The 15,807-nt window shown below is 45.2% G+C and overlaps 1 protein-coding gene across 34 annotated transcripts in view; it reads right to left on the bottom strand.

Annotated features, from left to right (window-relative positions):
* Positions 1-15,807, bottom strand: part of NEB (nebulin) — a 108,291-nt gene that overhangs the window by 18,904 nt on the left and 73,580 nt on the right. For 13 of the 34 annotated variants that reach the window (XM_074547791.1, XM_074547798.1, XM_074547797.1 and 10 more), the window contains 14 exons: positions 15,499-15,600; positions 15,308-15,406; positions 12,836-12,946; positions 12,586-12,690; positions 10,064-10,168; positions 9,174-9,284; positions 8,643-8,753; positions 7,346-7,459; positions 7,135-7,239; positions 6,627-6,731; positions 6,405-6,509; positions 5,543-5,635; positions 4,439-4,531; positions 1,916-2,008 (listed from right to left, as the gene is read on the bottom strand). In XM_074547791.1, the coding sequence (XP_074403892.1) occupies positions 1,916-2,008; positions 4,439-4,531; positions 5,543-5,635; positions 6,405-6,509; positions 6,627-6,731; positions 7,135-7,239; positions 7,346-7,459; positions 8,643-8,753; positions 9,174-9,284; positions 10,064-10,168; positions 12,586-12,690; positions 12,836-12,946; positions 15,308-15,406; positions 15,499-15,600 (1,452 nt within the window). Of the gene's footprint in view, positions 1-1,915; positions 2,009-2,105; positions 2,599-4,438; positions 4,532-5,542; positions 5,636-6,404; positions 6,510-6,626; positions 6,732-7,134; positions 7,240-7,345; positions 7,460-8,642; positions 8,754-9,173; positions 9,285-10,063; positions 10,169-11,491; positions 11,597-12,585; positions 12,691-12,835; positions 12,947-15,307; positions 15,407-15,498; positions 15,601-15,807 lie in introns of those variants that run through there. The other 21 variants (XM_074547792.1, XM_074547793.1, XM_074547804.1 and 18 more) reach the window with 9 other exon arrangements.

Below are 15,807 nucleotides of genomic sequence, written 5' to 3'. Positions count from 1 at the left end.
AATATAAAATAATAAAAATGGAAGGAAAGGGGAGGACAGGGAGGTCAGGGAAGAGAGAGAGAGAAGAGAAATAATATTGTGAAACTGCAAAGTGTGGGAAAAACAGAGTTTTGCTTTGGTCAAAGCTCAGCACAAACCCCTCAAGGAAAAGAACCAGGTGATGATGCTGCCACCTCAGCCAGGGCCAGAGCTGCTGGAATGTTCCCTGGAAATTCCCAGCTCCAGATGTTCTGCCAGGACTGCAGCCAGGCTGAGGTGCCTGTCCTGTCCCTGTCCCTGTCCCAGGGCTCTCTGCCAGGACTGAACTCCAGGGGGGATTTGGGCAGAGTGACCCCAAAAGGTCCCAAATTCTGAACTCCAGGTGGGATTTGGGCAGAGTGACCCCAAAAGGTCCCAAATTAAACCAGAACTGAACTCCAGGGGGGATTTGGGCAGAGTGACCCCAAAAGGTCCCAAATTCCACCGGAACTGCAGAACAAAGGGGTGCTCTTGGAAGTGGATGTGTCAGGAGGGGGAATTCCAGACAGGAATTCACTCCTGCTGCACTTTTACCATCTCCACTGGATGCTCCTGGTGTCCCTTCAGGGCTATGAGCTGGGAATGCCACCTGAGCTCCCCACAAAGCCCTGGGGACACAGCAGAGCCCCAGCAGGACAGGGACAGGGACAGGGACAGGCACAGACCTCTCACTGCTTCCAACCCAAACCATTCCCTGTCCCGTGACTCAGGAAGGGCTGAGAGTCCATTTCCCTTTGGCAGGAGGTGCTGGAAGGGTGGGCTCTGCTCCTGAGGAGCAGTGACACCATTCCCACAAGGGAAGCAAAGGAAGGCCCTGCACCAGGGTTTTAATTCCTGAGTTTAAAATTTTCCATCTGGAACAACGGCACGAGTTAAATCGAGGGGAAAATGAAAACTTGAGGATCCTGCCAGGGCTTCAGGGGATTGGTGAGGAAGGATTGCTGCCAGCACAGCCAAGGATGGGTTCCAGGGGCTGAATGCCACCTGAGCTCCCCACAAAGCCCTGGGGACACAGCAGAGCCCCAGCAGGACAGGGACAGGGACAGGGACAGGGACAGGGACAGGGACAGGGACAGGGACAGGGACAGGGACAGGGACAGACCTCCCACTGCTTCCAACCCAAACCATTCCCTGTCCCGTGACTCAGGAAGGGCTGAGAGTCCATTTTTCCCTTTGGCAGGAGGTGCTGGAAGGGTGGGCTCTGCTCCTGAGGAGCAGTGACACCATTCCCACAAGGAATATTTCCTTGGGAAGCAAAGGAAGGCCCTGCACCAGGGTTTTAATTCCTGAGTTTAAAATCTTCCATCTGGAACAACGGCACGAGTTAAATCGAGGGGAAAATGAAAACTTGAGGATCCTGCCAGGGCTTCAGGGGGTTGGTGAGGAAGGATTGGTCCCAGCACAGCCAAGGATGGGTTCCAGGGGCTGAATGCCACCTGAGCTCCCCACAAAGCCCTGGGGACACAGCAGAGCCCCAGCAGGACAGGGACAGGGACAGGGACAGGGACAGGGACAGGGACAGGGACAGGGACAGGCACAGACCTCTCACTGCTTCCAACCCAAACCATTCCCTGTCCCGTGATCAGGAAGGGCTGAGAGTCCATTTTTCCCTTTGGCAGGAGGTGCTGGAAGGGTGGGCTCTGCTCCTGAGGAGCAGTGACACCAATCCCACAAGGGAAGCAAAGGAAGGCCCTGCACCAGGGTTTTAATTCCTGAGTTTAAAATCTTCCATCTGGAACAACGGCACGAGTTAAATCGAGGGGAAAATGAAAACTTGAGGATCCTGCCAGGGCTTCAGGGGGTTGGTGAGGAAGGATCGGTCCCAGCACAGCCAAGGATGGGTTCCAGGGGCTGGGAGGGGGTTTGGGAGGGGAGCAGGGGGCAGAGCCCTCAGTACCGAGCTGATGTGCTCCTGGTTCCGTCGGACCCGCTCCATCTCCGGCGTCACCGGCGTGGCAGTGCCAGCCCCTAAACCCTCCTTGTACAACACCTGTGAGGGACAACAGCAGTGCCACCAAAGCCCCGCTCAGCACAGGCCAGAGCCACCAGATCCCACCGTTACGGGATTGTGCTCAGTTAGGATCACTTATGGGATTGTGCTCAGTTAGGATCACTTGGGTTCATCGCACGCCCGTTCCGGAGGCAGGGATTGAGGAAGAGGCTGTGGGGGATTATTCTGTGAATGGGTCACTGCAGAGAGGAGATAAAGGCTCAAGGTAAAACAAACGTGGAGAGAAACACCACAAATCCACTGGGATGTTCTGCTGCCCAGCTTAGCCCAGGAAATGCCAGGATTATTTTCAGGCAGGTTTGTTCTTAGAAGAAAAGCGTGTGAAGGTGTAAATCCCCCAAAAGCACAAACAGTGGAAGATCAATGAGTTAAAACCCAGCCAGGACTACACCCCTGAGGAAGAACAAGGTTAGGGTGTTAGGAGCACAGGATTATAACAACAGCCCGTTGTTATAAGTCCTGCAGGGTGGAAATACCGAGCTAATCTGCTCCTGGTTGCGTTTGACCCGCTCCATTTCTGGGGTCACGGGCGTGGGGGTGCCTGTGCCCAGCTCCTCCTTGTACAACACCTGTGGGACACAAGCAGGGTCAGAGCAGCCCTGGCACACCCCTGCCCACCCTCTGCCACTGCCAACTGGCGCTGGGCACAAGGGAAAACACAACTCACACCCCGCAGGGTCTTTGGCAGCGCCAGCTCAGAGTAATTTCCCTTCAGTTCTTCCTTTAAAGGACACAAATTCAAATATTCTGCTGAGCCCACCTTGAGAGGGATATTTTACTTCTCGTCTTAGTTCAGGAAATATGATAGAATTACTTTTCAGGCAATCAGCATTTCTTTATGGGATTAATAAACGAGTTAACATTTGCTGGAATTGTTCCATGTACAAAGACCTCATTGTGGGCTTTATTCATTTTCACTTCTGTCTGTTTGCACCACTATTTTACTTTGGGTTAAACCTCTAGGAAACAAAACCAACTGAGGGCCACCACTCATGTTATGAGGTTTAATTTAACCTGTAGTTATTTGATTTTTTGAAATGGTATTTCTCATGAAAGGAGACGTTTGTGGAATAACCCCAATCATGTGGGAATGGGTTGTTGCATTCCAAATGTAGCAATACACCTCACAAGTGTTTTGTCTTATTTTGACCAAGAGCTCCTCTTGCAAGGAGGAAAATCCTTGTACCAAAACAAAACTTGTACCAAAACAAACAACAAAAAAAATTCCACTGCTTGGTATCATTGAAACCAATAAATCAATTATAGCAAGGAAAATAACTTGTGGTGAAGGTTAGAAAGAATGAGGAATCATTTGGAAAAACAACTCAGTTGTCCATAAGTGAGCTGTGAAATTTACACTTGAATGGATGTGGGAAGATTTTGTTTTCCCTTATAATTACGAGGGAATATATATATAATATATTTATCACACAAAAAGGCTTCAAATGGGTCTTTCCCTCAAAGTTCTGTGCTCCTGCTCCCTTTTTTCCCAGTCAAACTTCAACACATAACCCGGGTCACTTTTGTTCCCGGCCACAGAAGAAACACAGGCAGCGACTGATGGGGATAATTCCTGTCAAACTCAGGTATTGCAATTTCCTGCTGCTGGCCATGGGGATTTGGGAGAGCTGGAGCTTTCCCAAGGGGAAAAGGCCCTGGAGAGGGCAGGGAGCAGGGAATTCCTGGGCTGATGAGCAGGGAACAGGGACATTGCAGGGAACAGGGACATTTCAGGAACAGGGACATTCCTGGGCTGCTGTGCAGGGAACAGGGACATTGCAGGAACAGGGACATTCCTGGGAACAGGGACATTCCTGGGCTGCTGTGCAGGGAACAGGGACATTCCTGGGAACAGGGACATTTCAGGAAACAGGGACATTCCAGGGAACAGGGACATTGCAGGGAACAGGGACATTTCAGGAACAGGGACATTCCTGAGCTGCTGTGCAGGGAACAGGGACATTTCAGGAACAGGGACATTTCAGGAACAGGGACATTCCTGAGCTGCTGTGCAGGGAACAGGGACATTCCAGGGAACAGGGACATTTCAGGAACAGGGACATTCCTGGGCTGCTGTGCAGGGAACAGGGACATTCCAGGAACAGGGACATTTCAAGAACAGGGACATTCCCCAGATGATGTGCAAAGCACAGGGACATTCCAGGGAACAGGGACATTCCAGGGAACAGGGACATTCCAGGGAACAGGGACATTGCAGGGAACAGGGACATTGCAGGAACAGGGACATTGCAGGAACAGGGACATTTCAAGAACAGGGACATTCCTGAGTTGATGTGCAGGGAACAGGGACATTTCAGGAACAGGGACATTGCAGGGAACAGGGACATTCCCCAGATGATGTGCAAAGCACAGGGACATTGCAGGAACAGGGACAGGGACATCAATTACCGAGCTGATGTGCTTCTGGGTCTCCTTGACGCGCTTCACCTCGGGCAGGTCGGGAATGGGAGTCCCTTTGCCAATGCTCTCCTTGTACTTCACCTGCCAGGGAACAGGAATTAGGGCAGGGAAGAGGATCTGCAGGACAGCTTTCAAGGGTTCATAAAGAGATTTATCCTGATCTGTGCAGAGGGGAAGTTTAAATCCTTCCCAAGGGATCCGTGACAAGGCAATTCAGCTGCTGAGTCACCAGGAATGGCACTAAAAGGGTTTTATAAAACCAGATAAATTCCTTTAAACCTGGCACTATTTGGTCTTTCTACCAGCCAAAGGAGAATTTGGGATGTGTAAGAACCCCTCCAGTTTAACAAAGGTGAGAATCATCACACAACGTTTCAGCAGTGACAGTGCCATTGCATTTCTGCTTTGCTAACAACAAAAAAGCCTTTCACAAGAACATTTTTAACATTTTTAGCACATTCTGCGTGAACAAACTGGCTGCAGTGTTAGCGCATGACGCTAAATGACACCACCATTCAAAAAAAGCATGGAGGAGATTTAGGAGCTTTGAAATAAAATTAATAGGAAAACAGAGGGCTGTGATCTTTTAGGTAACATCCAAGTTTGCCAGGACAAAACAAACCAAAAAATTCACCACCAGAAAATTCAGCCTGAGCAGAGTAAAACAGATTTTCCTGGGGGATGGTCTCACCCTGGAACAGGTTGTGGAATCTTCATCCTGTGGGATACTCAAAACCCAACTCATCCTAAAGCTGAGGCACAGGGTTGGAATAGATTATTTCAACACATCCCTTCCCACCTAAATATTTCTTTTTTCTGTCCAAACTATATCTGGGATGAGATCAAATTGACAGCAAGGGTTTTTGTGGTTTAGAAATGGGTTGTGAGTAAGAAATAGAATGTTAATCATTAGAGAGGTTACTGTTAAAGTAACAAGAATGGGCAAAAACTTCAAGAAAGTCACCCTTGACTGGGTGGGTTATTGCCAAACCACTGTTAGCAAGATGTAAAGAAAAGAAAAATAGAAAAAAAAATTATTTCAAGTTGAATTAGCAGCAGTAGAGTGAGTATTAAAAACCAATCCTTGTGTACCGAGCTGATATTATCCTGGGTTCGTTTAACTCTCTGCATCTCTGGGGTCTTTTCAATTGTGGTTCCAGTTCCAATATCTTCTTTATACAAAATCTTAACATTTAGAATGAAGACAACAAGGTTAAGCATCCAAAACACGACATTCTTGCTCCCAGACACTGAATTTGGACACAACAGAGCAGCTGAAAGCCCAGAGGATCCACTCTGGTCACTGCCTCTCTGAAGGTGTCCAAAGTGAGCACCATTTGGGGGAAAAAAGAGATTATATTTTATATTTAATGTTTTTTAAGTAGGAGATAATTTATAAAATAAATCAAAATATCAAATATCTTTCAGTAGAAAATTCCTGGGCTAGTGGAAGGAGACCCTGCCCATGGCAGGATGGAAGAAGATGAGCTTTAGGTCTCTTCCACCCATTCCATAATTAAAACATCTGTGGGCTGATTGTAGGATTGAAGATCATTATTTGCTCTTATTTGGTTTATACAAATATTTTCCACTTTGTACTTTGCTACTGGTGCTGGAGGCAAAATGCCTCAGGAGACTTGATGGCAACAGGAACTGGGCAACAACTCAGGCACACAGAGCACGAGGGGCAGCAGGACAGGAGGGACTGGCATGGGGACACCACAAAGGGAAGGGACAACAATAATTATATTCATTTCATGAGGGATTGTTTAACTCCATCACAGCTGGGCCTGTGAAAGAGGGCAATCACCTCACAAAAACAGCAGGAAAAACACTTTATAAAGCCCAGCTAAACCTACTGTACCTGTAGGAGAAGCACAAAAATGTTATAATTTTAATAAAGACATGAAACTGTATTTTTTGGGCTGAGGAGTGAAGACAGAGGTGACCATACCGAGCTGAAATTCTTCTGGTTTTCCTTCACCCTCAGGATTTCTGGGGTGTCCTGAACCACTGTGACTTTTCCTTTGCTGCTCTGTAGGTCTGACTGATACTGAAGCTGTGAAAATGGAAAATGGGAAATGTTAACTCTATGCTGTACAAATTCCCTCACAGGTTTCTTCAAAAATGAGATAAATATGGGTTTAGTTTTTTTTAAACTTATTTCTGGACTTACATTGCTAAAGTTCTTCTGATTCTCTCGGACCCTCTGCATTTCTGGTGTGTCAGCCACAGGCACATAGTAGGGCATGCTCTTCTCTGCATCTTCCTTGTATTTTTTCTGATAAAAAACCCCAAATGGATTAAAATAGAAAACACAGAAGCAGCAAGAAACAAACTGTAGTTATTGATTGTTGAGTAGCGCCCATCTTTGTGGAGATGTGAGTTCTTCTCTGTCTGGTACAAACTGAGATTATGCCTCTCTGCAAGATTTATTTTAGACAGCAGGTTATTGAGGAGTAGAAAATTAAGAAGAATCTGCTTAAAGAAGAATTAGCTTTGCAAAGCAAGAGAAATTATTGTGTCACTTGACACAGCAGTAAAATTAATTTGATTATTGCCGTAGAATTCCAGAGCTCTGGAAAGATTTGTTCTGAAGGTTGTGGGAGGTGGTTATTTGGGTGTTTCATTAGTATTTCCTGGAGTTCCCACATGAGCAGGATTAATGGCTGCACTCAAGATACCTGGCTGGAAAGGTTCTTGACCTGCTGGGCATGAATAATCTCTGGAGTATCAACAACACTGGTGTAGTTGGCTTTCTCCATTTCTGCCAATTGTTTGTATTTGATCTGTCGGGCAAAGCTCACGTTTAGGGGTCTCTGCACAACAGATCACTCTGGGTTTACCCAGGAAAATCTGAATTTTCCTTCCTGAGGAGCTCAGGGTGGCACAGACCTGGCTGGCGATGTCGGTGGCGTTCCGGGCACGCACGAAATCCGGCGTCTCCAGCGCCAGCTCGGTCAGGCCCTTCCCGCGGATCTCCTGCTCCAGGGCCCGCTTGTACTCCTTCTGCAGGGACACAGGGCGGGAGGGAAAAGGGCTCAGACCCAGCCACACTCCAGGAACAGGGCCAGTACCGGCCAGGAACAAGGCCAGGCCCAACCAGGAACATGGCCAGGCCCAGCCAGGAACAGGGCCCATCTCAACCAGGAACAGGGCCAGGCCCAACCAGGAACAGAGACCATCCCAAACCAGGAACAGAGCCCATCCCAACCAGGAACAGGGCCCATCCCAAACCAGGAACATGGCAGGCATCCCAACAGGGCATGGCAAAGGGCTCAGGTCCACAGACACACTCCAGGAACAGGGCCAGGCCCAGCCAGGAACAGAGCCTGTCCCAAATAGGAATAATGCCAGTCCCAACCAAAAACAGTGCCCATCCCAATCATGAACAGAGTCAATCCCAAACCAGGAATAATGCCAATCCCAAACCAGGAACAGTGCCCATCCCAAACCAGGAATAGTGCCCATTCCAAATCAGGAATAGTGCCCATCCCAACCAGGAGCAGTGCTCATCTCAGACCAGGAACAGAGCCCATCCCAAACCAGGAACAGAGCCCATCCCAGACCAGGAATAGAGCCAATCCCAAACCAGGAACAGTGTCCATCCCAACCATGAACAGAGCCCATCCCAAACCAGGAATAGAGCTAATCCCAACCAGGAACAGTGCCCGTCCCAAATCAGGAACAATGCCAATCCCAAGCCAGGACTACCTCTAATATCGGCTCATAATTATGCATACAAATAATGTAATTTCAGACTATTTCAGTTTGTGCTTCGTTATTTACATCTTGGTTTAGTCCCTTGATTAATTTACTAATGAGTTCCTTGAGTGACTGTTGATCCCAGCTTCTGTTTCCCACCTGAATTCCTGACAGTGACTGTGCACCCAGGAAAGAGTTCCCTTAAACATCTACTTAGATCCTTATTCCCTCATCCATGTTCTTTCCTGGCCTCTACTCAAGAGTTTCCAGGGAATGGTGAAGTTCACACCAGTTGAAAGGCAGGAATGGATGGGAGACTGGGGAAGAATTCCAGGCTGGGATGGATTCCCAGATTTGCTGTGGCTGCCCCTGGATCCCTGGCCAGGCTGGATGGGGCTTGGAGCAGCCTGGGATGGCTCAAGGTGTCCCTGCCAGGGCAGCTGGACATTCCATGCACTCAGGCATTTTCCAAGCAGCTCTCCCATACCTCGTTCAGGATCTGAGTGGCATTCTTGGCTCTCAGCATGTCTGGAGTCTCCTCCAGGGCTGTCAGTCCTTTCCCTTTGACTCCCTCCTCCAGATCCTTCCTGTACTCTTTCTGCAGGAGGAGAAGGAAAAACACTGCAAAGCCAGACCAAAGGGAGTTTTATGCTCTACCAACTTTGTTGCAAAAAAACTTAATGAAAATGAAAGAAAAAAGAGTTCCAAAAGCTCCAAAAGAAAAGGAAAAAAAAAAAAAAGAAAATTTGAAAAACAAGAAAGAATATTGTAGAGGGTTATGGAAAAAGTAGCCCAACAAAAGATAGGGATTATTGTGAAGATAAATTGCCAAGGCACACACAGATGGACCAGTTAGGCTGAGGGACGTCAGAGAGGGCAGCACATGGGAAGATGGTTAAGGGACAAGGAAGAAATGTCCGTGGCAAATTAGGTGACAGCACAAAATGGATGTGAACATGCTCAGTGAGGGTGGGAGGGCTGCAGGAGGCACAGGAAGGGAGCCCAGAGGAGCTGGTACCTCGCTCGCTATTTTGGTGGCGTATTTGACATGCAAGAGGGTTGGTGTGACCTCCAGGCCAGTGAGGTTCCTGCCCTTCATGGACTCTTCAAAGTCCTTCTTATATTCTTTCTAATGAGAGCAAGAAGAAGAAGAAGAAGGAAAAAAAAAAAAAAGAAAAAAAAAGGCAAAACAGCAAATATTTATTACAATATTTTCATTACGTGCAATGCTGGGAGGGTGACAAAATCACTGGGTACAGCTGATGCTAAATCCTCTTCCTACTAAAACTTGTGAATCAGATCATTGCTTACTATGGAAACAGGACCTGATCCTGCCTTTATTGTTTATATTTCTACTAATTTATCTATGCAGAGAAAGCATTCAAAGGTACCACCAGGACTAATGGCCTTACACAGCTGCTCTGCAGCCTCCATCTGGGCCAGAAGAGGAATAAACTTCAAATAAACACAAAAAACGTGATCAAGAAAAGAAAATGACAGGTCAGGGGAGAACCTCTGACAGCAGAGACAAAGAATAAAAGAATTTCTCAAAAATGGAGTTTTGAGGTAAAAAAAAAAGAAACACAACACTTTCTGTGTCCTGTGATAACACACAAACACCGTGTTGTGTTGTAAAAGTGAAATTAATTTTGTACCACATTTCTTATTCAAAGACTTGTTTAAGCTTCATTTACCAATAAAAAATCACATATAAACTCATTTCATGACAGGAAAGTGCCATGAATGTTCAATGCAGCACTTAACAGCCATCATAAAGAAATATGAAATTACTATAATTTTCAGTCTATCAGCCTGCACAAGGTGAAAGCAGAATTGCCTGTTAAATCCCTAAGTTTAATATAAAAAATGAAATTTTAAAGCTTTTCAGCCCATCAGTATTGAATTTACCTCACTCTGCATGAGCTGAGACTCCTTTGCAGTCAGGTATGTGGGGGTTTCAAAGTCCAACATGGGCTTTCCTTTCTCCTTCTCATACTTTTCTCTGTATTTCACCTGAGAAGAAAAGACAGAAAGTCACCCTCCTAAATAATCAAACACCTAATTAACTGAGTAGCATGTGCCTACACTCAACAGTTCTGGGATAAAACCTGAATGTCTAATGCAGTTTGCCTTCCTGAAACCTGTGTTATTGACCAACAAATGTAAAATTTGGTGTCCAGGAAGTAAAATGTCCATGGAGATGATTCCTTCTTCAAGATTCTCCAGATTTTCAGAGTGCTCAGTGAGGGAAAGCTGAGCCGAGTCAGAGCCTGATCCCAAACTGCAGCAACAAGGACTGGCTTAAAAATTAATTACAGTCTCATTAACAACAGCCTGATTAACAACCATTTTGTTATGGTCCTTGGCTGTGGGACCTTTTTGCCTCTCCATGCCTTGAGCATCCCTGGCAGTGCCCAAGGAGCGGCCTGGGAGGGTGGGAGGTGTCCCTGTCCATGGCAGGGGTGGCTGTGATAATCCCAAATGTCCCAAACCCGTCTGGAATTCTGTGCCAAGCACCAGAACAGTCAGCTGAGGCCCTTGGTGTTCCTGCAGTAATTCCTCTCTTGCTTTACAGCCAATAAATACTGGGAACAGAGAGATCAGAGATCAAATCAGACTGTGAATTTGTCTGGAGTGATCCACTGCTTTATTCCAGAGGGAAAAACTCCAGGCATGTTGCTAGTTTTGGTTAAAGGCATTTTGGATGCAGGAGAGGACAGCAGAGCTCTCCTTTGGATCATGGAATGGATGAAGCAGTTGGAAATCCACTGTCAGCAACAATTCCTAATTCCTTCCGTTCCCAGTTTCTGTGACTCCCAAGTCCTTTTCTCCCCAGATTTAAATCCCCCTGATAAATGTGTTATCCTGTGTAAAAAGATCCAACCCTAATTCCTTCCGTTCCCAGTTTCTGTGACTCCCAAGTCCTTTTCTCCCCAGATTTAAATCCCCCTGATAAATGTGTTATCCTGTGTAAAAAGATCCAACCCTAATTCTTTCCGTTCCCAGTTTCTGTGACTCCCAAGTCCTTTTTTCTCCAGATTTAAATCCCCCTGATAAATGTGTTATCCTGTGTAAAAAGATCCATGCAGAGCAGAGGTGAGCAGCAGGATTGGCTCTGGAATGAAGGAATCACAGGGAGATTTTTTTCTGTGTATTTTGTGTGCTCTGCCCTTGGAAATGGGCAGATTCTGCTCCCTGGATCCTTCCCCAGGGGTGCAGGGCTGGTGGGGCAGAGAGGCACAGGGAATGTCCCGGCCTGGAGGATTCCCTGGGAGGATTTTGATGGAATTTGGAGCTCAGTGAGTTGGGATAAGGACAAACACACGTCCAACTTACGTGGCTCTGGAGCTCTGAGGCCTCCCTGAGATGAACCTGTTCAAGATTATCTGGCACCACATGGTAGTGACCCTTACTCTTCTCATATTGCTTCTTGTACTGGTACTGAAGGGAAGGTGTCAAAAATCATCTCAATCCAAAAAAAAAAACCCTCAGCAAATTTACTTCTTAGGTCCAATCAAAGCAACACTTCAATGGAATATCAGAGAGAAATTAGAAATGCAAGAAGTAAAACAAAAACCAAGAAGTTTAGATTTGATATTGGGGGTTAAAATGTGAGGGAATAGTTATTTTTTTTATGGTCATTTGGATTGCAACAAAGGTTTTGTCCAAACCAGGATTAAAAGAAGAAAAAGAAAGAGGAGAAAACACAGTGGGTAAGAAAAGGCTGTACCAGGCAATAAAGGTTTTGCCTTTTCTCATTATCAATTATTTTGTTAGGCATTATTATGTGGATTTACAATAGGTGAGTGTTAAACAAACATCCAGTAAAAGTAAAAAAAGTAAAGTTAAAAAAAATCCAGATAAAAATAAAAAAAATTAAATATAATAATCAGCAAAGAAAAAAGGAAAAAATAAAAAAGGTATTTGTTAGTGTGGTGCAATAAGTTAAAAATGAGATCAAGAACCAATCCAGTAAAAATGACCAGAGGATTTAAAAGATGAGGAGTTCTGCAGTCAGTTAAAATGGGATCAAGAACCAACCCAGTAAAAATGACCAGAGGATTTAAAAGATGAGGAGTTCTGCAGTCAGTTAAAATGGAATCAAGAACCAACCCAGTAAAAATGACCAGAGGATTTAAAAGATGAGGAGTTCTGCAGTCAGTTAAAATGGGATCAAGAACCACCCCAGTACAGGTGATCAGTGTTTACAGAATTAGCAGCGCTACAGAGGTGAGGGTTTCCCTTCCCAGGGCACACGAGGGCAGCCCCGGTTACGGAGGCGCCATTGGGAAGCAGAGGAAGAGATCACTACCAGGTGCTGCCCACGGAGGTGCCCGGGGAGCTGCTGTTACCGAGCAGTTAGCAGGGCATTCCCAAGGGATTTTGGGAAGCTGTGGGAATTGGGAGCTGTGGGATCACCCCGAGCTTACAGCGCTGGCCAGCTGGCTGGTGCTCAGCACGTGGTTCATCAGCAGCGACTCCTTCATGTCCGTCACGGGCTTGTGCAGCTTCTTCAGGTCTGCCTTGTACTTCACCTGCAGGGAACAGGGGCCAGACCCATCAGGAGAGGGCCCTGCTGCTCCAGCCTGGCCCTGGGAGGTTCCAGCCACACAAAGGAGGGATTTGGGAAAGCAGGATGGGATCTCGTCCCAGGAAAAGCTTAAGAGAACATAAACATACCTCGCTGGCCATGTTGTGGGCATCCTTCAGGGTCTTGTAGATTTTGGCCTCCTTCAAGTCGTATTTTGGCTTTTTACCCAGCTCTTTGGCAAAGTTCTCCTTGTATTTCACCTAAACAGAGAACAACCAGGTGTCACAGACTCACCCTGCAGAGGGGCCCTGCTTCGGTGGGGCTGGCGGGCAGAGCAAGGAAAGAGCAGGAACTTGAAGGTGTCCACTGGAAAAAAGGATTAATTAAAAAATGACCTGACGTGGAAAGAAAATCTACATCTATCTGACATTTACAAGAGACCACTTGCAATTTTTCATCCAGTGTAATGGTCACACTTCCTCGTTGTAAAAATAAAAGAGGCAAGAGAACTGTGTTGCCAAAATTCTGACCCTTGGAGGTGAAGAGTTCTTCTCTTGATGGGAACAGTCCATTGATTTAAGGTGTTTCACAGAGACAGATATAATAAGAGTAAAATACAAGAAAATTATATATCATATAGCATTTCTATATAATATATAAAATATAATAAAGCAAGAGTGTATGAAAGAGTGTTAAGAAGAAATTTTATGCACTTCCTGGAGAAATAAGAGCTTTAAAAACCTCAAGAGTTTAGAGCACTGAAGATGTCAATATATCAAATATTTTTCTATTGTTATGCACACAGTGTGCTCTGTCTGGGATTAAAGGAGGACGTTAATCACAAACAGAGCAGTGACACAATTAATTACTAATGATAAATAATTAATTAGATTGTACAAACAGTTTTAGTAACACTTCCAAACCACATCAGCTTCAGCCAAGTCAAACACAGCGCTGTGAGCCATCAGAATCCAGCAGATCCAGCCTGGAGGCACAGCAATATTGAAGGAATGAGAGTTTTTTAAACCCAAAAGGAGAGTTGCTGGGAGATCAATGCAAAATCAAAAGCAAGCAAGCCAGACAGACAAAATCCCACTAAAAAAACCCAACTGGACACACAAAGTGGACATGATGCTTTACAAAGTTTATGAGATGTCCAAGACAAAAAACAACTGCTGAAGATGATGCCAGCCATTCTTTGCTCCCTCACTGCCCCTCCAGCACTTTCCCTCAGAACCAAAATTATCTCAGCAAAGAACGTTGGAAAGACCAAGAGTGGAAAAATAATGGAAAACCAGGATCTCAACACTGAATGGAACAAACAGAACTTCTTCTTTTTCTTGTAGATGAGTTTAGAATCCTTGGTTCTCCTGAGGAGATCCTCGGTTCTCCTGCAGACATTGCAGTGGACATTCCAGCATCCAAACATGGCAGCAGACTCAGACAGACATGGAAAAAACAAAATCCCTTTTTTTCACTTGGAAACACACGTGTAAAACTGAAATGGCACAGACCTGGCAATCCAGGCTCTGGTTTTCTGTTTCCCAAAGGTTTTGATGTGGGAAAAAGTCTAAGAAACAATGAGCTGTCACACCAGTACAGGCTGCACTTCTCAGTGGGACTGATTCAGCCACAGCCTGCTCTTCTGTTAGAAAATTCCACCCAATAAAATAGTTTAATTGAAGTTTAAATGAAGTTTTAATAGAAGTTTGAAGAGTTAAAATTAAGTTCTGGTGACTGCTCACTGAAAATTACCAGCACAATTTTTCAGGTTGGTCACACACATATATTTACACATGTATTTCCCTGAGGTTTTTTTCATTTTTGGACAATAATAGCTCAAACTTTAGATTTTTGGGTGAAAAAGGTGAGTTTTCACATTATGAAACCTTCCATAAAACAGCCTGGAAGCTCCAAAACCATTATGAAAGGCAGAATAACATGTAAAGCTTCACAGAGTGTGCAGAATTGCAAGATAATTATGCCAGCAAGAGACAGATGCACCACAATGGCATTAAATGGCAGTCAATTAAAATTCTCTTACATGACTACTTAGCATATTTGCTTTCTTAAAGGTTCTCATCCAGGGGGTGTCGTAGGAAGCAGCTCCGTGGCCTCTCATGTGTTGTTTGAGGTACTCTGCCTACAAGCAGCAGCAAGAAAGCAAGGTCAAAAAGGGAAAAATCCAGAATTCAAACACAAAGAGGTGAGGAAGAACCAAGAGGGACTGAGGTCCTGGCACAAGATTCTTTTAAGGACTCAAAGTAAAAAGAGAGCGGCTGAAAGAAACCAAGGATGGAAAATAAGAGTTGGGTAAAGGCTGGTTCTGGTAAAGCCAATACCCAAAAGAGCTAAAAAAGAACAGGGCAAACACTTCAGCATTTATGTCACAGCATCACCTTAAGAAGGTTTTATATCTCCATTAATAACAGTAGAAAAATTTAGCAAAGAAATACTTTGTACTGGTATTTAATTTTTACTTACCCACATTCCCTTCCTTTCCCTTTTCCCCTAATTTGGAAATAATTTCAATTATAATCGTGACACGGCTCTGTAAATTAATTTAAAGTCTCATTTCTCTCAGTGCTTTGAGCTTCACCAAGGTTCCATTTTGCCCTTACCTGGCTGGTCAGTTTGGACACCTCCTTGGCCAGCTCAATGTCCGGACGTCCCAGCATGGTCACACCCACACCTGCTGCTCCACGCTTCTTATATTCAATCTAATCAAAGAAATAAATCCTTTAATTATTCTGCTGGATTTTGTAATTAAATTAATGCTAAAGGATTATACAGAAAGCCTAAAACCACTCACATTGCTGATTAACTTGGCAGCCTGAGTTGCTTTCTTAATATCTGGTCGATCTGCTATAGGTGTGTAGTGGAGTTTGGATTTGGCATCTTTCTTGTATTCAATCTAATCCATGGAAGAAGACAGGAGAGAAAAATTAATGAGAAAATAAAATTTATTCATTGGGAATACACCAATTAAGGACACAGCAACGTTGCTGAGAAAGCTCATGGGTTTTTTGGGAATCAATTCACAAGGCATGGATCTGAAAATCTGGTTTTGCAAGTTGTCTACAAGTGAGGAAATAAATATGGGAAATTCTGTCTGTATTTG

This window comes from Zonotrichia albicollis, chromosome 10, assembly GCF_047830755.1.
Source record: "Zonotrichia albicollis isolate bZonAlb1 chromosome 10, bZonAlb1.hap1, whole genome shotgun sequence".
NCBI classification, from domain to species: Eukaryota; Metazoa; Chordata; class Aves; order Passeriformes; family Passerellidae; genus Zonotrichia; species Zonotrichia albicollis.
The sequence above is the reverse complement of the archived record's forward strand: the minus strand, read 5'-3'. Positions and strand labels throughout refer to the sequence as shown.